Source organism: Rhipicephalus sanguineus, chromosome 6 (assembly GCF_013339695.2).
Source record: "Rhipicephalus sanguineus isolate Rsan-2018 chromosome 6, BIME_Rsan_1.4, whole genome shotgun sequence".
Lineage (NCBI taxonomy): Eukaryota > Metazoa > Arthropoda > Arachnida > Ixodida > Ixodidae > Rhipicephalus > Rhipicephalus sanguineus.
This window is the reverse complement of record NC_051181.1, coordinates 167,881,794-167,906,074: the sequence shown is the minus strand read 5'-3', so window position 1 is coordinate 167,906,074 and position 24,281 is coordinate 167,881,794. Positions and strand designations below refer to the sequence as shown.

At 47.4% G+C, this 24,281-nt stretch overlaps 2 protein-coding genes across 3 annotated transcripts in view; one reads left to right on the top strand and one right to left on the bottom strand.

Moving 5' to 3' along the window:
* The window catches only part of LOC119397024 (UDP-galactose translocator), a 44,230-nt gene extending 25,072 nt beyond the window's left edge, over nucleotides 1-19,158 (top strand). For both annotated transcript variants that reach the window (XM_037664448.2, XM_049417303.1), the window contains exon 4: nucleotides 18,148-19,158. In XM_037664448.2, coding sequence (XP_037520376.1) covers nucleotides 18,148-18,795 — 648 coding nt within the window. In that variant the 3' untranslated portion in view covers nucleotides 18,796-19,158. The remainder of the gene's footprint in view (nucleotides 1-18,147) is intronic.
* A 3,133-nt stretch (nucleotides 19,159-22,291) lies between these two features.
* On the bottom strand, nucleotides 22,292-23,682 carry LOC125758899 (uncharacterized). Its single transcript, XM_049416671.1, has 3 exons — nucleotides 23,666-23,682; nucleotides 22,856-23,144; nucleotides 22,292-22,738 (listed from the first exon to the last, which is right to left on the bottom strand). Exons 1-3 carry the CDS (start codon nucleotides 23,680-23,682, stop codon nucleotides 22,292-22,294), a joined length of 753 nt encoding a protein of 250 aa, XP_049272628.1.
* Between the last annotated feature and the right edge of the window lie 599 nt (nucleotides 23,683-24,281).

Sequence of the window (24,281 nt, the reverse complement as noted above, 5' to 3'; positions counted from 1 at the left end):
CTCCAAGTCTCGTCAAAGAAACTGCACTGGCTTCCGCATTAGCTGGCGTGGTCTCAGGCCCAATATCTTGCACAAACAGCAGTGAAGAAACGCTGCATACAGAGAAAGCAAGTAAGCTACGCAGGATTTACAACAAATAACAGATCATCAAGTCACTCTAAAGAAACATTTCCAATTACACATATGATAAAATGCTGTCATGTATTAAGAAACGACAATCAATCATAACCGCACCTACAGGCGAGGCGCCTACGGTAGAAGCTTTGACACTTTATCAGCGACAGGCCGGCATAGTTGTAAGCATGCTTGCTTAAACTATGTCGGTCTGTCACTAGCGTGCGTGCGTGGAGCCACGAGCTGTAACGCGCAAAACATAATTACTCAAAATAGGGCGAGTCGCACCGGCGCGTATAGTTTCGCGTTCGACCACGCGGTTCAACCTAGCAAAGAACTGTTCCCATTTTAATCACAATAGACCCTTTTCATAATTGTAAAGCTAGCTTTCCTGCCATGCAGTTTGTCCAAGTAATGGCGGCTAGTCACTTACTGCAAACAGCGTGTTCAAGCGCATTTTGCTTACGCTATGACGTGGAAAATGTAGACTCGGCTCCCTTGACATAAATACGCATAATAGACACGCCTCAGCACGTGCAACTAGGACCTCGTCTCCACTCTAAGCAAGAGAGATGCCGCCATTTGTTGTTCAAATATGCAGCGCAGAGAAGCGCACTTGCGGATTATGAAAAGGGTCTATTCTAAAACCTTTCAGTAAAAACGACGAAAAGTCAGGTGCACTTACCGAAAAAAAGCACTCTATCCGAACGTGTACACGTTCTTAGCTGTTTGTCTGGCTGCAACGAAGGTGGTGAGCAGAACAATCGCTTCTTGAAAAGAACGTACCGTCGCAAACACACAGTAAAGCCGTAAAGCTTGTTTCACCAAACACTGATGGAAAATATGCGACAGACAGTATGATCACCGTTACTTGATGCCAAACAGCCCGTAATCCGTTCACAAACAAAAGCTGACAACGCTACACAAAACGCAAATGACCGCCGGCCGTCGCCTAGCTCTGCTGCCGATCAAGCCGCCGCGAACTGGCGCGAACTAGAGGAGGAAGAGGGGAAAGGGGGAGGAAGGAATAAGTATTCTGAAACAAGCCTCACCCTTCACTTGACCGGGCTGAGCACAGCGTCACCATTCAACAGAAAAGACACAACGGTTTTCACAAAGTGATCCCGCCTATTTCTCAATATTTAGTGAACATTCCTGCCAATAGGTGTGTCTGCCATCGACATTGAGTCAAGGTGGAGCGCCGAGTGAAAAGATGTTCTCGAATGCAGGAGTAAACCATAGATAGAAACTCTATGGAGTAAACCACTGATCTCCACTAGGAGCATGCGCTGGCATGCGCGCTTCTACAACACCCGCTTCGAGCCTCCGACCGCTCCCACCGCTCCGACTGCGTAGCATCAGTAGTGTCAATAGCATGCTTGCCTGGCTTGCCTGCGTTTGCTTCTGTTGTCGTTCGCTGTTGCGCGAGCGTTGCGCGGCCTTAGCCGCCTTGGCTTGAAAAGAATATACTTACCAAACTGTGATAGAAACCCGCGTTGCGGAGCGAAACCAATTATTTTGAGGGCTTTGTTTTCTGCGTCTCTTCTTTCACTAAAGCGACAGTCACCGCTCTTTAGACATGCTGTTTTGGCGTCTTTGCACTCGTGGACAAAACATTTGAAGAATCATTTAAATAGTCGTTGCGCGCGCACTTTCCCCCACAATCTCTAAAAAATGTCTCAATGTAGACGTTGTGGACTTCTTTGGCAGAATACACTCTGGCTATGTCGTAGCTGTTGAAAAGGGTAATAAACAGTACGCAGGTATATTTGAGAGGCGAGTGCTTTATTTTGCAAAAATGTCTATTCTTGCTCTTCTCGTATACCAAGACGTCTATAGCCGTCCGTAGCCGTTTCGAGACGTCTTTTAGAGGTTTTGTGTTACATGGGTGAGCACATGGCGTCATTTACTGCGTCCCATCTCTGCATGCAATAAAGTATACATAGGACAGACAAGGAAGTCCCTGAATAGCAGATTAACCTCTTCGTTACCTGCATCCATGTTCATGGACATGACTTCTTAAGCAAACTGCTCAGTTTGCTCGTGTCGCCCAGGGAGTCCTTTGCCCATACTCCAAGAGTGAGCAGCAGGAGCCAACTTTAGCTGCTGGTGGGCAGATAAAGGGAAACTGCGGTGAGCAAGGCTGCTTAGGCCTAATTAATTCAAGTTTCACGATTAAGGGGAGACGCTACTTGAAGACAATTTTCTTTTTATATTCACCCTAGGGCAATGAAACTTCGGCTATTTGTAGAGATTTTTATGCTGATTTCAAATATATAATTAGTTTCCTTGCATTGCATACTTTTTGTTCTGCACCATGACAAAAGTGTAAAACATAGGCCTTGTAGCCCCCCTTTTTCGATCCTTCAACTTCTACACATTTTGACAGTTGATGGCTCATATTGTTCCATTTGAACTGTAGAGTGCCGAAAACTAGCCAGAAAGTGCATACAAAATATTTACAGACGTGAAAAATTCAAACGTGGGAAGTCCATATTTTTCAGACCACAGTAAAATATTTACTTGCAAATTTTTTAATATGCATAAAGAATATTGAGATTTGGAGGAGATAACTGCACTCCTCACACCTTAGAGAAAATTTAGGAAAAATTTCATGCAGATCCGAGCACCAGAAGTACCAAAAACAAGAGGGGCACGCTGAAAAAGTTTCTAAGAAGTGTGTTTTGAGAAAAACAAAGTTTCAAGTTAAAATTGTATGTTTATTTATGAAAGAGGTAAAGAAATCCGATCGCACACAAAAGAGGTAAATATTTCTTCCATAGTAGCCACTGCCACTAAAATGAGCCAGCGCCATAATTTTCTCCTTCAAGAGCTCGTACGTTCTGCTTGCGATCGGTCCGTCACTCGCCGCGCTTACGCTGGCCTCCTCGTTTGAAGGCACTCGCCGCAACGTATACGTCATTGAAAGAATACTTTCGGAGCGCTCGCGGCTCTCGCATTGTAGTTCCAGAAACGACGCCTTTGCGTTTGTAAGCTGTTCCCGGACGCGTATTGCCGAACGGTGACACGTTGGACACATGCACTGCACCGATCACGAGGACGTTCAATGCTGTTAAGTCAGCGATCAAGGAAGACTCTTTCTACCGTGATCTTTCTTCGTCGTCGAAGAGTCCGATCTTCTCTTTCAGAGGTACTGACATACTCGAACGCCGCAGCAAACTCGTCGGAAGCATCGCCGTCGCCGTCGCTAGGCCTCGCGGTAGCAGACGCTTGCCGTTCGGCGAGTGTTTGGCTTCGATTTGCGCCGGCGTCCTCGAAATTTCTTCACCGAGCGGTACTTCACTGGCCGGTGACTGCGCCTGCTACTGTTCTCTTCGTCCATGATGAAAATAAATGCGCGAGAGAAACGTTGTTCCGCTGCGCAGCTCGATGAAACACGGACCCTGCAAGTAGGCTTCGCACCACGCGCGGCGCGCAGTGCCAATGGCGCTCCCCGATCCGTACCACGTGATTTAAAAGCCAGTCGCAGCGCTGTAAAAGCGCGGCAAAAACATGCTTTCTTTAATATATCTTGCGCTTCAGCAGCGCGGGAAACCGTGGTTATTTGGAGGTCTCCTCATGCCATCCACAATGCCGAGCGGCCGCGCGTTATAAAAGAGAGAGAAAAAACACCTTGTGCTCTTTAGACGCAATTTTAACGCATTTCCAGTTGCGTGTCGACTTTGATTTTTATTTTCGGAACAGTAGAGATACTAATCCTAACAAAACAGGTGGAAACGAAAAATCGATAATTTTTGAAAAAACCCGCGTTTTTCGACCCACATCTCCCCGTAATATTTTTCTTTTCATATGATGTGGTGTGACTAAAAGCTATGCTAATGGTCTTTGGGAATCCTCTAAAAATATTTAAAGCATTGAAAGCAAGAATGTGTATTTATGAGGTGTGTTTTTTGTCATGTTTGCAAGTAATGTCACCGTTCAGGGACACTCATTTTTACCCTTTGAAAGTAAAATTTTTACCACAGTGTTTTTTCTTCGCGCTTTTGTAACTATTTGCAAATTCCATCTCTTTTTCTTTCATGCTGCAAGTAGTTTCGGTAGTGAAGAGGTTAAGGGAGCGCAAGGAAAATTTACCTGGTGCTAGAATGGGCATGTTTGAGGGCATTGTTATGATTATGATTGCGAACCACGGTTTACTTAAAGAATGTTGCATCCTGTGCAGGATTGTGGACAAAGATACATGGGAAATTGTGCAAGTGAACTTGATCACAAAGGGGTGGCTAGCGATGGCTGTCCCGTCTGTTTGCTCATAGTGGAAGTTAAAGGGACCGACAACTGATTTTTCTCGACCCATTTTTTTACGGCGCTACAGAAAGCTCACCCTTCGCAGTGTTTGTAACTGCAGTAGTTAATCCCAAAAGCACGTAGTTATTTTACAAGCGGTATTTTTCGATCTGAAAGGCTCTAAACAACTTTCAGTGCCTGGTAGAACACCCTCTCGCGGCCGTCGGCGGTTGCGTTTCCCCCGCTCGCCACCACTGCGTGGTGGCGCTGTGCCGGTAGTGCTGGTGCGGGCGCGGCCTAGAGCACTTACTCTACAGTGGCATGTGTAAGACACCTGCTCACAGATGAGAGATTCTTCTTTGTTCTTACACGCCGGTTCAACAGTGACCCAATAGAGTCATTGTTTGGAAGATTGAGGGTGTCATCAGGCACAAATGACACGCTAGATGTTCGTGCTGCACTTTCGAGTCTAGAAAAAACCCTGAAGACCGCAATCGCTGCGGCTAGTGCAGCAAATGTTGCCCTACCTGCCGGTGCTTCAGTTTCGCAACCGTCGTGTACTTTGTCCGTGCTGCTTCCTTCTACTGCAAACACCCCCTTCTATGAAAAAGGCAGTTGTGGTGTTGCAAAGGCTAACTGTTTCTGTGTTGCCTCAGTACCTGCCATCTCTTCAAATATCGGCCACAGCATATGTAGGGGGCTACATTGCCCGTGTGGTGAGTGAAAAAGTAAAGTGTGAAAGCTGTGTCTGTCTAAAAAGAGACAGGGCGTGTTAACACGGACACAAGAAAGAGGTCAGGACACCACAACTGCCTTTTTGTGTCTCTGTGTGTTCGAAGCCAGCCAGCAACGAGCCGCTCCTGCAGCTGACACGCCGCCAGGACCGAGGTGGTTTGCTGTATCCACTGACCAGCTCCTTTTTGTCCTTGATACTTTGCGAACTTTTGCAGACGGTGCGCTCAAAGACAACCCGACTGTGGCAAAGCCACTCAGTACCTTGACAAAGCACACAGTTCCAGCCCTCTGTGCATCAAGGCTCCTTAAATGCCAGAGTGATGGCAGCTATGACCACAGGGTGCGACTCATGAACCTCATATGTATTTACTTCTTCAGGCCACTCCTCTCGAACTATGCGTTTAATGTGACTGACAAGCAGGATGCTTGCAAATATTTCACGAGGAAGCCACTTTCAAGGAAGTCTGTAAGGATTTGAGAAAGGTTGTGTCCTTGTGTATTATATGTGATATTTTATTTTGTCGACAAATATTTTCATTGCAAGCCATTTTATGTAACGCTGCGAGAAATATTTTCTTGTGCAATTTATCTTTCTCTCTTGTCGGCAAATGTTTTAACCTTAGGCCATTGTATGCATGGCTCTCACAAATAGTTTTGTGCAATTTATGATCTTTTTTCTTGTCAGCAAATGTCTCAATCTTAGGTCAATGTATGTATAGTTGTGAAATATTTGTTTCCTTGTGCAGTTAACGTTTCTTTAATTGTCACCAAATGTTTCACTATTAGGCCAATGGATGTAAGGGTGTGAAAATCATTGTGTGTGCAATTTCATATTTATTTTTTTTGTACGAAAAATGTTTTAATAGCGGGCCAGTATATGTAAAAGGTAAAAGGTTGCTTTCTTCCAATACAAATTTTTTTTTCCTTGTCACCTGGTGATTTAATCCAAGGCAGCAGGTTGGACACTGGACAGAGAAACAGCACGCCTTTTTCTTCACGTTGGGTTAATATTTCACGAGATATTTTGAATTGGGACAACAAATTGGTCCAGTTGAATTTGGTTAATGGTGGCACGTAGACTGATTTTGAATCGGGTTTTGTATAAACTTGCTCCGCGGCCGAGCGCCAAGTCAGCAGCTGCTTGTTTTGCCAAGTCTTGTGTTTGTTGCGAGAGAGCTCAAGAGCTTAGCGGTCGAGCAGGCCTTGCTTCTACCGATCATTGTAAGCATCTCAAGAAACCCTGAAGTCGAGAAAATCGCGAAACGAAACTAGCAGCCGCACCTGCGCAAGTGATGCGCGGGCAGCGAACGAAAGCGGTGAAAGACCGCGAAATCCTGTTTGGGTGGCGGCGCCTGGCGGTGAACGGTTGTACTCGCGCCGATGGTCGCGCCTTTTGTTCTCCTCCCTGTCCACCAGGCACTGAAAGTTATAGAGGAGGCACTGCACGGACGCACCTTTCCTCCAGCTACGCTTGGAATTGATAGCGATGCCGCCAGCCCTTCTCGCGATTTGTGAAAGCTGTCGTTCTGCTATCGCAGGAGTTCCTGTAGCTATGCTTAACCACCTTTATTTATAGCTTTTCAACTATTTTTGAAAATAAAAAGCTGTCACAATCAGCTGATGTGCCATTATACACGTTCCCTGTATCTGTACCGCGTTGTGTGCGCATGCGTCCAAGGTTTGCCTGCGCCTGTGTCATGGGTGGCTTGTCCCGGCGTCATTATCTCGATGAACGAGCCAAGCCAAGTCATCGAAAACGTCACTACGTGTATGCGAGGCCGCGCCGAGTAGCGGCGCGCGTCATTCGCGAGACCAAGTGTAGGTAGAAAAACTACGTCGCTCCAAAATCTTAGCGACCTGGAAACTGCGCGCACGGTTGCATGAGCACGCTGAAAAGTTGCTCAAGACGCGCTGACGAGCATGGGATCATTACGTCAGGCGAAGGCAGCGCCACTTTAATGCATAATACTAACGCAGGCCTATATGTGAATTTTTATGGAGTAATACTTTTTAATATAAAGAAACGAACAGTATTTCAATACTAACAAAAAAAAATCGTCGACCGCGTACAGCAATCAACGGTCACGTCGCCGGGTTCATCGGATCGTTCATGTTTTTGCCGCCAGAGGCGCCACAGGTCATTTTTCGCGACTTTCAATTCAGAAATAAAAATATAAATCCATCTCTCACGACAAAAACAGGGTTGGTTTGAGTCAATGCAACGGACAATCTTTCCATCAGTGGAGCTCATTTCATGTTCTGGGCAGTTGGCCCCTTTAAACGGCCTGTCTTGACAGTGCTGGTCTACACGTACAGAGATTTGCCCTCTCTGTATCATTGTGCATTTGTTGATAAATACCTGCTCCTTCTGAAAAATAAAGCAAAACAAAAAACAGTGCATATCCCAGTCATTATAATTGTCCACTTCAGTGCTGTTGGAACAAAAATGCAGACTCGTTCCTTTTTCTTCTGTTTAAATTTTAGGTTGCGCGGTGCACAGGTCCACCATAAAACGATTAGCACATATGACCAGTGTTGCACATGTTGCTCTAAAACGAGAAGGAAAGTTCATTCCTCGTTTCTTCACACTCTTAGAAAGGGTTCCTTTTACAAGTTTCTTTAACGTGAAAGGAACGTCTTTCAGTCACACTTCTGACATTGAAACGTGTTGTTACTTTAATGTTACATTTGATTCTTTAAATTAAGATGTAGGGTCGGGTAATCCTAAGGTGAAATAAGGGTACCAGTTTATAGGTATATCGAACTGCGTATGTTATACGAATTTGAACATCGCTGGTAGCTGCTTATCTGCAGGTAAAAGGAATCCAAAGAAAGGCGCGAATTTTTTCAGGGAGCACCGGGCATACTCCATACATGTCTTACTCAACATTGGTCCGCGTCTACTATAAGTGCAGCACATATGGCACTTTACACTTCGGTCTTTATATGCGAAGTCAGGATACTGCACTTCAGATGTTCGAATAGTTAACTCACAAGCACTTCTGTAATTAAATTTCTTGCACAAAGAACTACAACGAAAGGAGCAGTACATAGTTTATTGAATGCTGACTCAATACAACAATTTAAGCGGGAAAAAGTGTCCAGAATACATATTCACAGCTTAGTAAAGTTTCTTAATTGTTTGAATTCGGTAAGAGTTGCATCTCGATGTACGTGTCCATCAGATGAACCGGTTTACTCATCAGCACTTCGTTGCCAGTGTTGAAGAGCTGTTCCACCGAAGCGCTTGAGGGTACTACCGCGTTGTACTTGAAGAAAAGATGGTTCAATCCCTTGAAGTTTTTTTATCTGTGAGAGTGGGGGTAGTCAACTAGTACAAGCAGGTACTGTGACAGCTCGCCTGTGCCTGAATGGTTTGGTGCCCGAACAACAAGAAATCTTTAGGCGTGGATGAGGCGGCAAAATCTGCATTGGCTGGCTTGACCACCGCATCCATCCTGATCTTTATGTTCATGGTCACCTGGTCGGGCATAGAAATGTCTGGGATCCATGATAGCTTAAACCGTGGGATTCAGAAACTGGTGACAAGGTTGCCATGAGTTCTTTGCGCTTCATGCAGTCGCCCATCCTCTCTGCATGATGTGCTGCGTACATGCGTGTGTCTGTTCAATGCTGTTAGTTAGCGATCGATAGGTAGGTGTTCGACAGCCCCTTGATGATCCAACTGCACGCTGTGAATGCAAAGGAGGAGCCAAAGTCTGGTAGAAGGCAGAGCTTATTTCCGGCCAATCGCCCAGCTGGGCTGCGCCCAGCGAACTCTCCAAGTCCCGTTTTCCAGCTGTTCGTTCCCGCTTGGTTGAAAAAGAAAAAAATTACACCATCTCCCACTAAAGGGAACCATGTGGGGATGCGAAGCAGCGCATCGGTCGACTTAAAGTTCCGTTCATCACGGGCACCCTGCCCGATGTTTGCGCGTCCTTGCAAGTGGAGCGCACCATGAATTCACTGTAGTTGCTGTTGCTGTTACTCGTCCCGAACTCTTGTTGGAGCACGCCACGCGGATTCATCGCGCGTCTGCAGAATCTCGTTCCCCGACGCCATCACGTGATTGCTGAGAAAGTGTAAGGGGGAGAGGCCACAGCGTCTTACCCAGCCCCTTCCACAGGCCCGAACGCGCTAGCGCGTGCCAGCGCGTTCTGACTAGGATACAACGCGTTGGTTCATCGCGCGTTTTAAGTGCGCTGCATGTATCATCATCAAGGCGGTCGAAGAACAAGACGAAGAAGACTTCTCCATGGCATGAGCGCGCGCTCAATATGTTACAGATGGCTATGCTAGGTGGTAGAAAGCGGACGGTCGCCAATGGAAGGACGGACACAGCTCCGAGCAAAAGCTGCTTCGCATCTGAAAAAGTTAGTCTTCCACTAAAGGGAACCATGTGGGGATGCGAAGCAGTGGATGGGTCGACTAAAGTTCCGTTCATCACGGGCACCTTGCCCGATGTTAACACGTCCGTGCAAATGGAGCACACCATGAAATCACTGTGGATGCTGTTGCTGTTACTCGTACCGAACGCTTGTTGAGGCGCCACTCCACGCGGGTTCATCGCGCGTCTGCAGAATCTCGTTTCCCGACGCCATCACGTGATAGCTGAGAGAGTGTAAGGGGGAGAGGCCACATTGTCTTACCCAGCCCCTTACACAGGCCCGAACGCGCGTGCCAGCGCGTTCTGACTAGGATACAACGCGTTGGTTCATCGCGAATCTGCAGAATCTCGTTCCCCAACGCCATCACGATTGCTGAAAGAGCGTAAGGGGAAGAGGCCACAGCGTCTTACCCAGCCCCTTACACAGGCCCGAATGCACTGGCGCGTGCCAGCACACGGTTTTGTCTGCGTTACGCCAAGCTAGGACAGCATACGGCAGCCCGGGCTCCTAAAGTGTTCTGCACGTATCATCATCAAGGCGGTCGAAGAACAAGAGGAAGAAGACCTCCTTGGCGCTCGCGCTCGCTCAGATAGCTATGCTGGGTGGGACGGTCGCCAATGGAACTACGGACACAGCCCAGCGCAAAAGCTAAAAAGCAGAAACAACCACAGAAACCCAACTTGGGAGGAGTCCACTGCACACTTGTCACGTTCCTCAGGAATGTTTGACTTACCAACCAACCAGATAAACCACATCTCCTCAGCAAACAGAAACGACTCGGAAGACACTCCCTTTTCGTTACACCGCCAGCGTTCCCGGAGACTACTGCGTGGCCGGTGGCCACCCGATATAGACGAATTCCACCGGACATACGTCACGAAAATGCGGTGGCGCTGTCGTCGGGCGTTTAGTTTCGCGCGGTAGGCAAAAGCCGCCGTGCCTACCGCAGTTGCTGCTGTGTTTTCGCTGGTGCGTGCGCTGTTTGTCGTCGTGCAAAGAAGAAAAAACGGTGTAACGACGAGCAGTGCCACAGTTATTTTCGCAGGAAGGCACGAGAAGGATAGAATAAGCTTTTTTTTTTTTTCATTAGCTGTTTACGAAGACCGTCGCAAGAAATTAGCGGCAGCTGTAAAACGCGAAAACTTGTCTCCGACGCCGGCACATCGGTTATGTTTTCGGGCGGCTTACCCAGCAGAAAGGATTAGCTTAGTGAAGCGTTTCTCACTGTAATGTCCAGCACCGCATTTCTTGGCATAAGCCTTGTGTGGAGGCATAGCGAGCACGTTCACCTCAAAGCACGTTAACGTTGTAGATATAGCATTGTCATATGCGGCGAATTCTTCACGGTTGCCATTGTTGATATCTTTTTCCATTGTTGATATAAGTCTTAAACGCGCTAAAAAGATTTCGTTGTACTCGCGTGAACTAAAGTGCGGCTCGGTCATGGCGCATGTTTCTTTCTGCTTGGGCACGATTCATTAACGCACAGCCGCGACTTCGACTATGCTTTTCCAAATCTTATGCGGCTGCGATGAGACACCTGACAAAAGCGTATCGTGCAAGGCTGTTCTGGCAGCAGTGCGCTTCACGATATGTCCATGTCTGTCAGAATTCACAGAAAAACAACACTCGGGAAACTTGCCGAGTCTGTTTACGGGCTGTACGCATTGCGCGGTCTCGACTTGAGCGTACGGACGGAGCCGCGGCCCGCGGTGGGCAGACCTGACAGGTACGTAACCACCTTGTCCACATGGTGTAGTTGAAGCATCATCGCAAGCGTGTCACGGGATGAAAGCGTCGCCGAGATCGCCGTTGCATTAGTTAACAAATAAAACGTACACGTGTGACCAAGACTGTCGCAACGGCGATGATCATTCGCAAATGAGTCACCTTCCCGCCGTCAAGATACCTCATGTTTCTATAAGGTTCTCAGAGCAAGAGCAGCACGTCAACATGACGTTCATTTCAGAGTCCCTCTTACAGCCATTGCAACCTCCTCTGTTGCGGCCGCCGCTTGTAAGCATGCGGGAGGCGCCCCGACGCGCGGTGCTCGGAGGCAGCTTTTGCACCTGCTACGCGAGTTGTCACGTGATAATAGAGGGCGGTAGCGCGCTTCAAGCTGGACCGGCTGGGCGGAGCCTGCGCGCCGTGACGTCGCTACAAGGGCGCTAAATATATCGACGGCGCCTACCGCTGTTTACAAACATGGAGTAGGTCTATACTTGCTTGGGACCCAGTTTCCGCTTTCGGTTCTTTACAGCAATGCCTGGACAATGCTGCCCTGCGGGATCGCCTTCCTCTTTTGAGGTCCCGCTGCCGCGGCTCGCTTCTCCGAAACCCGCTCTCCATGCGATGTTGCTGGTAATGCCGCCACAGCTTTCAACTTACGGCACCGCATTGATTACAAACAAAAAAATCACGCCATATCCACGAAGTGAATGATGATTGAGGAGTTGGCTCGGAGATAATCGAATAAACCGTGAATGCTCCGTACAATTCCTCTATTGTCATACAAAGGCGTGACACGTTGCTATAGTAGCGATTGTGGTGAGGTTGTTGTCGAACCACTAGCGGTCGTAGACCTTGCAGCTGTGGCCCAACGCGTGGTCGAGGAAATGGCGCTTGAAGCGCGCGTCGGCGCCACCAACTTCAGGTAGCGACCGCTTTCGTCGCTTGACCGCTGCATCCCGCGCCCGTACCTCTTCGAGGTTCTCTTGCCGCCGCTTCCGCGCTGCTTCGTCTTCGCGGGCTTGTATCTCGGGGTCCGCACGACGCTGATGTCTCTCTGCGGCCTCGCGAGTTCTCACCGCAGGGTCACGGCGGTGAGCCCGCATTGCTGCTGCGTTGCGAGCCCTCCGCTCCGCCGCCTTGTCTTCTTCGTTCATGTTATTGGTATCGAAGCGCACTGACTGACGACTGTCGAAAGAGAGAGGAAGCGCGCAGTTGTGGCCCTCTAGCGGTCTCCTTTCAAACTAGAGCACGCGCCGGAAAGGAGCGAGCGCCGCATGCTACAGTTGGCTATGCTGTATGTGGTTTTGCCTGCGTTATTATCATCATCAAGACGCTCGAAGAACAAGAGGAAGAAGACTCGTCTTTCGCGCGAGCGTGCGCATGCTACAGTTGGCTATGCTATATGTGGTTTTGCATGCGTTATTATCATACTCAATGCGCTCGAAGAACAAGAGGAAGAAGACTCCTCTTTCGCGCAAGCTGCGCCTGTAGCGGTCGCCTCTGGAACTAAGTTTACGGCGCGGGACTTCGCCCCAGCTTAAAGGGACTGTCTACCGTCCTCCATCGCTTTTCTGTTTTGTACCGCAATAGAAAGCGTACCGCCTGAAGTGTTCAACCTTGCAGCCGTTTCTCTGGAAAGTGAGTAGAAATGTTTAAAACAGGATTTTTCGATCTGCGTTCTGTCTTCCATTGGCGTGAAACATGCCCACAACACTGGTTGGTGGACGTGATGACGATTGTAGCGCCGGTAAAATTAAAACAGAAAGCAGATGTGATTTCTGAAGGATTTATTTTCGCTGAACGCTATTGTAATGAATGTAACAGTCCATTTCAGCGCGCTAGAGGTTAAATGAAGCCTTATTGTACGATTACAGAACACTTGTTGTAATCGCAGTCTATGCGTTTATTTCAGCACTGCTGTCGCAATCCAAGCCAAGTCGATTCATCAAAAAGAGACAATAAATGCGCGCCTTCACAGCGCAGCACATGTGAGACATCCTAACAACAATACAGCGGCACATTACGACCAGCGCGGAGAGCCGCATGGCATAGCGCATGAGTTGAAGCAGAAGAAATCAATGACGGCGCCGCAAGTAGCGCCACCGGGCGCCTTTTTGGATGCGTGAGAAAGAAAAAGGCAAAAAATTACTCTCTGACGCAACCGAAAGTTGCCTCAAGTGCGTAAAATACAATTTCAAGTTATACATGTTTGTTTTTAAGCAAAATGAGTCTACCTGCGAGGATTGCTTGTCATACCAGTGGATTGAACCACATCGCCGTTGGGTGACGCTAGCGGTCATTCTTTCACGATTTTCAACATCAAATTAAAAAAAATCCGGCAGATCCCACACACTGTGAGAATCGATGTAATGCGAAGCAGCCAGCAAAGAGCTGCATACATCTTTGTTTATTTTTGAGCCAAATGAAATCATTCATGCCATGGCATCTAGTTCAGCATATATCGCATGTTTGCCATGCACGCATGCATGTACAATGCGGTATATACCATGCCAATGAAACGTATATTCTGGTATATTCGCAATGCCCATAGACTGTCGCGCCACCGAGCGGAATCCAGGAGCGTCCTCTCGAGGAAGGTTAGTAGACGACAAAATGGCGGCACTATGCAATCGCTCCCTTGTTCGTCTGTGCTAGCCTCAGTGTTAACGCGTTGGCCAGAAAGGAACACTACGTCTTTGCATGTTCCCTGCATCAGTGAACAAACCGGGCCCTCCGTGACACGAGGAATCTGATTCGTTCTTGCGAGACGCGAAGTTTTCGTGAAAATACGTGGCAACTCGCGCTTTCAATGCTAGCCCACAGTGTACACATACTATCAGCTTCGCGAGGCTTTCTATAGCCACGTAGGTAAGTTAATTGTTATCGTCTGACATGTTCAGTTGAAGCGCACCCTGTTTTACTTGCATATATAATTGGTCAGTGTTTCTTGTAGTGCATGAGTCCCATAACACTGTACGCGGGAGGGAGGGCGCGGGCTCGCAATGTGCTCATGTATAACTGAGCGATCTCAAGTTGGCGATAAATTGAAATAGGGCCTCTATCCTTTGTCAGCAAAGCGCTGTTACGAATCGTGCGAACGACGTTTCAATCATTCGAGGACGCGTCTGCTCGACGTCTTTCGTGGAGCGAACGCTTTCAATCCACGCCGTCCTTCGCCAGTGTGTTGGGTTTCATAGCCACCGCTGCGCCGCTTGTTTTTGTACGTTTGTTGATAGGTGGCAGCACACTGCAAGCGATTTGCTTGTTGACCGGTCTGAGAGCAAAACGTTCTCCGCGCCCAGACGTCTCTCTAATTGTAAACGTGGTGACGCGGAGTGGTCGAAGTCGTTCGGCGTAGGAAATTCATCAGATTGCTTTCAGCAGTGATGTTGAAAGAAACCATCTTGACGACGAGGATTTTTCACTGGACGTAGAAGACTATGAAAGCACCGAGAGTGACAGCGACGATGAACCACCAGCTGCTAACTCACGAGGAGCGAGTTGCACTTCACGTCCCCTCGTGCGTTAATGTTCTTTCACGCTCGTGAGTCACTTTGATTGTATTTAATGTATAATATCCTTGAGCGAGATCAAAATAAAAGCATAGTTCCTCTTGTGCATTGCAAGTATCACAATTATTGTGGATATTATGGAGCGCCGCATGCCGCCAACACGCTCGAGCTCGACCAGCGAAGCGCAATGGTTAGAGCGATGCAACGTGCAGTCACGGCCATAATCCACGCCTCTGGGCGAACTTCTTCGACGTTGCGAAAAGCATACGTGTGCACTCTTTTCGATATTCATGTTTCGATCGTGCTGATCGAACCTGCAACATGCGAGTGAAGTACACACGGCTAGAGTCTCAGCATGGCTGTGACACAAGCGCTACTGAATGGCATGTTAAATGCTTGTGTTCCGTTGAATACGTAACTCCGCGTTTCCGACTGCGCAAGTAATGACGACGGGGTATTATCACAGAACACTTGTATGTTTGCAAGCCATCATCACGCGCAGCAGCGATGGCGCTACTCGCTGGCGGTCTACTACTGCGGCAAATCCGTCAGGCAGGCTCGGTACGTACTACCTCGGAGTGCCGTTCAGCTCATACGTCAATTCTAGTTCATGCAGGTTTATGTAGCACGCACAGGATTTCGCAAAGCATCGTTATGCACGGTAACGGAGCTGAAATATAACCTTTCACTTCGCAGCAAATAATTAGGTGGCGAGTACTTAGCACTTTCCATGGTTTGGGAAAGTATTTTAGTCTCATATCCATTTCAGCGCAGCTCATGACTTCATCCGGTGAAAGTGGCACGGTCCGTACGTCCGCACGTCCCATCTGTTCCTATGCTAACAAACGGGTTGACCCTCCTCCTGGCGCCATCTTGAAAAGCACGGCGCGCCACCTATAGTTCGTGGGCATTGCGAATACACTGCATGACCGGTCAATTATGTTCATCACGCACTCCTGTCATGCCATACCAATTTTGGTATATATCCAGTTATCTAAACGGCCGGAAGCGCACCATAACAGTGTCATGTAAATCATACCGTACATGACATGCATAACGTAATTCGCATGTTAGGACCTGTCATTTATGTTCGTCATACAGTCACATCGCACAATACCAATTTTGGTGTATATCGAAGGAGCGAAATGGCCGCGAGTCAGCCATGAGCGTGGCATGTAAATCATGCCACACATGACATGCATGTCATGGTTATCATGTTACCACCTGTAACTTATGTTCGTCATACATTCGCGTCACGCAGTGCCAATTTTGGTGTATGTATATCAAGCTAGCGAAACGGCCGCGATCGGACAATGAGCGTGGCATGTAAATCATGCCGTAAATGATATGCATATCATAATTTTCAAGTTACCACCTGTCATATATGTTTGTCATACAGTCACGTTGCGCAATACCATTTTTGGTGTATATCAAGCGAGCGAAATGGCCGCGAGCGCATCATGAGCGTGGCATGTAAATCATGTCGCACATCACTTTCCTATCACGATTTTCATGTTACCACCTCTAATTTACGTTCGTCATACAGTCGCGTCGTGCAATACCAATTTTGGTGTATATCAAGCCAGCGAAACGGCCGCAAATGCACCATGAGCGTGGCATGTAAATCATGACATACATGACATGCATGTCATGGTTTTCATGTTACCACCTGTTATTCATGTTCTTCATACAGTCACATCGCGCAGTACCAGTTTTGGTGCATATCAATCTAGCGAAACGGCCGCGAGCGCACCATGAGTGTGCCATGTAAATCATGTCGTACATGACACGCATGGCATGATTTTCATGTCACCACCTCTAATTTACGTTCGTCATACAGTCGCGTCGCGCAATACCAATTTTGGTGTATATCAAGCCAGCGAAACGGCCGCGAATGCACCATGAGCGTGGCATGTAAATCATGACATGCATGTCATGGTTTTCATGTTACCACCTGTTATTCATGTTCTTCATGCAGTCACATCGAGCAATACCAATTTTGGTGTATATCAACCTAGCGAAACGGCCGCGAGTGCGTCATGAGCGTGGCATGTAAATCGTGACGTTCATGACACCCGTGTCATGATTTTCATGTTACCACGTGTCAGTTATGTTCGCCATGTCGAAATGTCTCGTCATACCAGTTTTCGTATATATCCATTAATTTAAACGGCCACGAGCGCCCCGAGACCATGTCATGTAAGTCATGCCGCACATGACATGCGTGTCATGATTTGCACGTTAGGACCTGTCATTATGTTCGCCATGAACTCTTGTCACGTCATACCAGTTTTGGTATATATGAAACTAACGGAATGGCTGCAAGAGCCCCAAGGCCGTGGAGTGTAAATCATGCTGTTCATGACATGCATGTCATGATTTTCGTGTTATGACCTGTCATTTATGTTCGTAATACGGTCATGTTATTCCATACCAATTTTGGTATACATCCGATTAACGAAACGGCCAGGAGAGCACAAAGTCGTAGGCGGCTAGATGGATGGATGGATGGATGGATGGATGGATGGACGGACGGACGGACGGGCGGGCGGGCGGGCGGGCGGGCGGATGGATGGATGGATGGATGGATGGATGGATGGATGGATGGATGGATGGATGGATGGATGGATGGATGGATGGATACGCTCAAACTCGCAGAAGTTCGCTAAGAAATGCTTCGCATTTAATATAATTGCTTTTGTATGGGGCAAAAGCATGCTCGTTGCCGCCGATGTGACGAACGCTCTTCTCATTTTCACCATAATCAGAAAAATTTTTCCGAGCGGTAGACAGTCCCTTTAAGAATCTGGCGAGCCAGCTCCTAAAAGCACGGAAAACACAGAGAGTCACAGCCCTCTCGTTGACTCTATGGAATATTTCCATGAATGACACGTTCATGAACCGAACGAGATGCTGTTTTGTACAACATGGCATAGGACCACTGACTGGAGCAACAACATTGCGACTAGCATTCAAAATTTGACCTTTACGATGAGCTACTTTTGACCGGCCACCTTCACTTTGAAACAAGGATTGTGCCTGCTGCATGATATTAGCATGTCTAGTAACAGAAGTGCTGCATCTCATGATTTTGCCGCTCCCGTCATCATTCACTCGTGCTAATTGCCTAGGTGTGCTTGGCTGCGGCAAGAGATATGTTTAATGAAATGAGGGGAGAACAAAGAGGAAAGTGAATCGCCAACTTTCTTCATTGACTCTGTCAAGTCTTTAGAGATGGAACTCTGTTCCCTCTACCGTACGTTCGTGAACCGAACGATGGCGCGTCACTTTCTTCTTCCCCCTTTTCACGAAACGTATTTTGTGCCACAGTCAAGCATACCTCTACGCCGCCCAAAAAGAAGTGCTAATCTTTTTCCATTGCAGCTTTACTTAGCGGGGTCGAAATTTCTTTTGTTCTGCAGGTGACCTACCAACTAAAGATCATCACTACTGCTCTTTTCTCACTGGCACTGCTCAACAAGAAGCTTGCAGCTGTCCAGTGGGTGGCACTGCTGGTGCTGTTTGTGGGTGTTGCACTTGTTCAGCTGGCACAGATAGGTGTTCACCCCAAAACTGTGGAGGGCCATGTGCAGCAGCCCCTAGTTGGCTTTCTGGCCATTCTGGCAGCTTGCTGCCTGTCTGGATTTGCAGGTGTATACTTTGAAAAGATCCTTAAAGGCAGTGATGTTTCTGTGTGGATGCGAAATGTCCAACTGAGTACTTTTGCAGTCCCTTTTGGCTTGCTGACAACACTTGCCAACGATTATGCAGAAGTTCGTGACAAAGGATTTTTTTATGGTTACAGTATACTAATCTGGATTGTCATTCTTCTGCAAGCCCTTGGTGGGCTGCTGGTTGCAGTTGTTGTTAAATATGCTGACAACATTCTCAAGGGATTTGCCACTTCACTTGCTATTGTGCTTTCATGTGTGGTATCAGTGTATGCCTTTGAATTCCACCTCAGCTGGCAGTTTGTGGCTGGTGCACTGCTTGTCATGGGGTCCATCTTTCTCTATAGTCGACCGAACGCGAGCGCAGTACAATTGCATATTGCATCACGCAAAGTTTGAGGACACTTCTAGTACAAATCACAGTGCACATACTGCAGGCGTGCTTACATTGTGAAGCACGCAGTCAGTAAAAATTGCATCAGGACATTAACTGCACTAATAGGCAATGAAGACGACACTATGTACAAGCCAAAGGCCTTTCACTTGCACACCCCCATGACAGTTCAATGTGAGCATGATTTTCAAGCAAATGTTACAGCTACGTTGTCCTGTGTGCACTGTGGTTTTCTAGATGCAATGCTTTTTGGCATTAATTCAATTGTTGTGCAACTGTTGTAGTACATGATGTTATGTATGAAAGTAATTTTGTCATTTTGTAATGCCCTTCGGTTGTAATTTAATAAAACCAAGGGAAGAAACGGCTCTTTTTTAGTTCTTCTGCACCAGAAAGCATTGGGTAATACCGATGCTGAAAGTGTTTGTGATCATAGGTTCAATAATGTAAACACAATTCGCTGAATTGTACTTCTGCCTTAGGGTTCACTCAGGCTCAGACTCGCTGAATTGATGATGAACCAGCAGAGCTCACTCAAACTCCCTGATAGTAGCAACCACCTCGTCAAGCTGCTCACTTAAGTAGTATTTTGTAACCTTTTTTTTTCACAGAAAGGTAAATAAAGCACTGAATTGAATTTACTCGCAAGAACTCTACTGAGCCTAAAGCATTGAATTGAATTAACTTTCAAGAACTCTGCTCGGGCTAAATAACGCGGATGCAGGCTCACTCAGCCGGGCTCATTGGCATCACTCACTCGAATCAGATTAATGGCATTTATGTAAAAAATACACTTTTAACCAAAAGGCGAATGTTATAGGCCTAGTGCACCGCCTATACAGGCGCCACTGATAGCCACCTAGCGGGTGCCGCCGACAGTACGTGCGGGAAGCCGAGCAGACGACAGCGCTTTGCATAGCTTTGCTGTGAGGAGATGGATGAAGTTCACGGCTGCTATTTCCCCTTCATGCGGATGCAGACAACTATACTCGGGGACAACTTTCTGTGGCAATAAAGGGAAAGCTACGGGGGCGGAGCTCACTGCTCTGTGTTACTGCTCCAAAGTAGTCCCCGATGAACTTGTTTCGGTTTCAGTTTCGGCATGACAGATGCGCATTTCCTGCAGTGTTGCGGAGTTGCCACTCCGGAATTGGAATGACTCCGGAATCATTCCACATTTTCGCGACCCCGGAATGGAATGGAATTGAGACAGCGCTTGGAGGAATGGAATGGGAATGGAATGAAAGGGGTGGTGCCACTAAATTTGTGGCTTGCGCGTTCTTTGCTGTAAGCGTTTCCTATAGCTCTATGAAGCATGATGCACGCACCAAGATTCATGTATTCTCGCTAAATAATTTAATATCGCCTTTTGATTTGGACAACTTTCGGTTTGGGTTTCTGGGCGCCGATGTTGGGCAGTGACGTAGAAGTGTAGGAGGCGTGGTCACGTGACCACACAAGGCTGTGACGCACATAGCCAGGAAGCGATCGAAACTCGCCGAGTGATGTAGCAACCGATGCTTTGCCAGTACTATAATGAACTAGAATATATTCTAGTTGACTACAGCCGGTACGTACGTTGCGGAAGTGGCGGAGGTCCGGAGGTCACTCACGTTACTACAGCAGACTTGGTGTGACTTCACTACAACTTTCGTTGCCCATCCTACAGATCTACGTCAGTGTTGGCGCGCTAGCGATGGGTTTCGATCGGGAGAATGGGCATTTAGGTACACTTTGGAAGTGAATTAAGACATATTCTAAACGTTTGCTCTGTCCGACCCTTCGTGTGGAGTGTCCTTCCATACAGAGGAAACCCACAACAGGCTTGTTATAGCCTCGAAATTTGATGGCACCACCCCTTTAAGCGCATTTTGCACGGAATGGAATGAGAATGGAATTAGGTCTTTTTCCGAAAATAAAGTACGTTTTCGTCTATGCGCTGTTTTTCAAACTTCAAACATTAGTAAGTCAGAGCCTCGAATGTAACAATAAAGCAGTATTTTCAAAATGGCTTGACTGATTACAAGCACCGTACATTTATAAGTAACGCGCCTACCACAATTCTGTTCTGATATAGACTCTGTTGCTCCGAAGTTTGTCTCTATTCGCGTAACCGCGGTTCTGTGCCGTTGGTATCCGTTGTGCGGAACCGCGGCAGCGGTATACCCCCCCCCCCCCCACCTTACGCCTTGTAATTTTTTCCCCCTTGTGGACCCAATCGAGTTGTTTCACTTACTCACTCACTCACTCACTCAGTCAGTCACTCACTCACTCACTCACTCACTCGACGGCGCCTCAAGTGCCTGCTGACTCCCCACCCTTCACTTCATTGTATTTGCTTCTGTCGCCGTTGGCGACTCGGACGCATAATCGAAACAGCGCTTCTCTAAGTTGCGATGCGTATTGACGCTGGCGCAATGCTTGTGTTCACTGTAAGCTTTCGTATACCAGCTTGCCCGCCGCCTCACCTCAAACTCCTCCCCACACTTTTGCAATACTGTGCCCCTGTCTAGGCGCCCCAGACCCATGGCAAAACTGCTTAGTCTTCTTGAACACTACTTTTGCCCGCATAAAAATACGCTATGTCGTTATCTTAGCATTAACACGTTAAGCTTAAACAATGTTAATACCACCGTTCGTTCAAACTGCCCCTATGGGAATTAGTAGGGTGGTTGTACTGCGGGAGATATGTCACCAAGCTACTATCGCTTGACCTTGGGAACGTATTTTGCGTACTTTTCCAGTTCTTAATGCATCTGATGACATCAGCTTTATGTTCATTCTTAACTCGATAAAATGATAACTTCGAGGACGAAAGCAAGCAAATGGGGGCGATGCGCGCTCGCACGAGCAGCGAAACTCTCCCGATAGCTCGAAAATATGCCATGATCGGCGCCACTGTACAACCTTGCAGAGCGCTCGGCCACGCACTCGCGTGATGTACCTCATACTGAGCGCGATAGTACGCACTGTGACTGATGGTGGTAATTTTTTGCCAGATGAGTGAAACAGTTACAAATGATGAGACAATGCATTTCTGGAAGTCGCTTCCATCTCGCAGCTCTTGAGCTATAATTCATCCAGTCTTGTAGTTCATCCACCCGTAACAGCTATTTGGAGAGGCTGTTTACAGTCTGTTGGGTTGTAATCAAAATTTTGCTACCATTTCTTTCGGGTGAAACAAGATATGTGATGCATCACTCAGCACCGCTTGCTCTCCTCGGCTGCCGTTTTATGTGTGAAGTACAAGTGCCACCCACAACTGACAAAAGGCTAATTCACAGGCTGACAACAAACATACTAAATGATTGCTTGGTGCTGCATGCAACCAGAATCACGTAAGCGGATAGTGCACATCGTCACTTGTTAGTCGGCGTTTGTGGTGTCTTGACTTCCTTCCTGTGTCCTTGTTTGCATGCCTTGTTTTTTAGAATGACAGAGCATACTTTCAAGCTGTTGGGCATCAGGAAGTAATACATAGCATCTCACAAACATTCAGCATCACATGAGCCAGCGCACACCGGGTTCACCAGAGTTCCTCATACCACTCAATTCACTGACACTACTGTCACTGCAGCTGCAGGAGTCAGATCCCAGAGTAATTAGGATGCCGTCGAGCGTGCTTTCGATTGCAACATCCTGCTCCCAGGCCTCCTCTTCAAGACGCACCACATGAGCACAGTCGCACGCCCAGTTTTCTGGACTCACAAGGGCGATGGCTTCGTCCAGAAGTTCTTCGACTCCAGCAAGAGTGAACGACCTGTTGGCTGCAATATACCCTTTGACCTGGCTCCATACCCTTTCAATAGGGTTGAATTCACAATGGTAAGGAGGAAGCCGGACAATGTCATGACCAGCAACCTTGGCCAGGGCAATCCGGTATCCAGAAGAACGATGCTTGTTTTGGTTAACCAGCTGAATGAGCTCGGGTTTCAACTGGTCATTAGACTACGGGATGCTTTTTTGAGTCAACCAATTAAGACTGAATCTCGGCCTTGCGCGACGACGTCGAGGGAAACTTTTCGAGCTGAACACTATGGTATGGATCATTGTCCATCACAGTACGCTCCGTGGCTCAATGTTTGGTAAAAGTTGTTCTTTGAACCATCTCTCAAAGCGTGGGCCATCCATTTCACTGTGGTAGTCACTGGTAACACTCTTTTTCGCCCGGAAAACGAAAGATGCCCCATCCACGAAGCCGTTTTCGCTTCCAGCATGGATGACAATGAGCAGACCACCTTTGCCGCTCGGTGCGCGAAGCCCAGTTATGAGACCTTTGCGGAAGGCGTCCTCCCACACCTTTTCTTTGGTGTGCCCAGCATTCACCCAAGTCTCGTCAAGGTAGTATACAGCCCTGTGAAAGCAAGGGAAAGATGTGCCCTGCAGGTTTCTGTTTTTAACGAAGGGGGTCAGTTGAGACAATAAATTTATGATGTGCATCTAATGTCATTCTACCGGGCAGGCAAATATTTGCAGTTATTTGGGTTGTACTGAAAAATACAAAAATAAAAAAACGTTTGCAGAAGGTACCTACTCACATGAATAACAAAATACCTTCATTCAGAGCTATCCATACTTCATTAGAACACGTCGATACGTACTTGTACCTTCGCTTGCTTAACCAGAATAACAGGCAAAATACAAATAAGAGCCTCAGATGCAGAAGCAAGCCATAAAAAATGCAAATCAAGATGAACGGCAACATGTATGAGGACGGGTGAACTAAAAATTAAATATTTAGCGGTACGAGAACTTCCATCGTTATTTCCTCATACTCTTTCAACTGTGAATTTTTACATGCGGCATTTGTGTTTTAATTGACATCGTTGACATTTATATCTCTGTCCAACAAATCGAAGCAGTAACTGTACGTACCGTTTCTCCTTTCGCATTTCTCGAATGGTGCGCAGATATTTCCGCCGCCACACGATGATGTCGTCCCTTTCCAGTTACGTTTTCGCTTCCGAAATGCAAATCCAATGTCATTCAGAAGCCTGCGCATCGTTCTGACACTCAGCTGTTTCGGTAGCACCATGTCGGTGTCGCCGATTACCTCGCTGAGCATCTTTTCTGCCGTTGGCGCCTCGTTGCGAATGTAGTACTGATCTACTTTCCGGCGAACAGCAGACAGGGTAAAACTATCGTACCGCTGCACTCTTGTCTTTCCAGTAACTTTTGCTGGTGATTCAGAGGCGAAACGAAGCCTTTTACGCTTTGGGGACTTCAGGGTACCCTTTAAAACATCCGCCTTGAGCCGTGCAACAGTACGCTCACGAACACGGGAGTGACGGAGAGCCAAGCGACGGACCGAACCTGCAAGCATCGGACGCGTTATTCGAAGGTCGCAGGGTCGGTCCCTGCCCGCGGCAAGTTATCTTTTCGTCCACTTTTCTTTCTTAACATTTACATTACGTTTACTACTAATAACATCCCCTATACTTTCCTTGGCATTATTGTCTGTTAGTGCTCATTAATATCGAATATGGTCAGT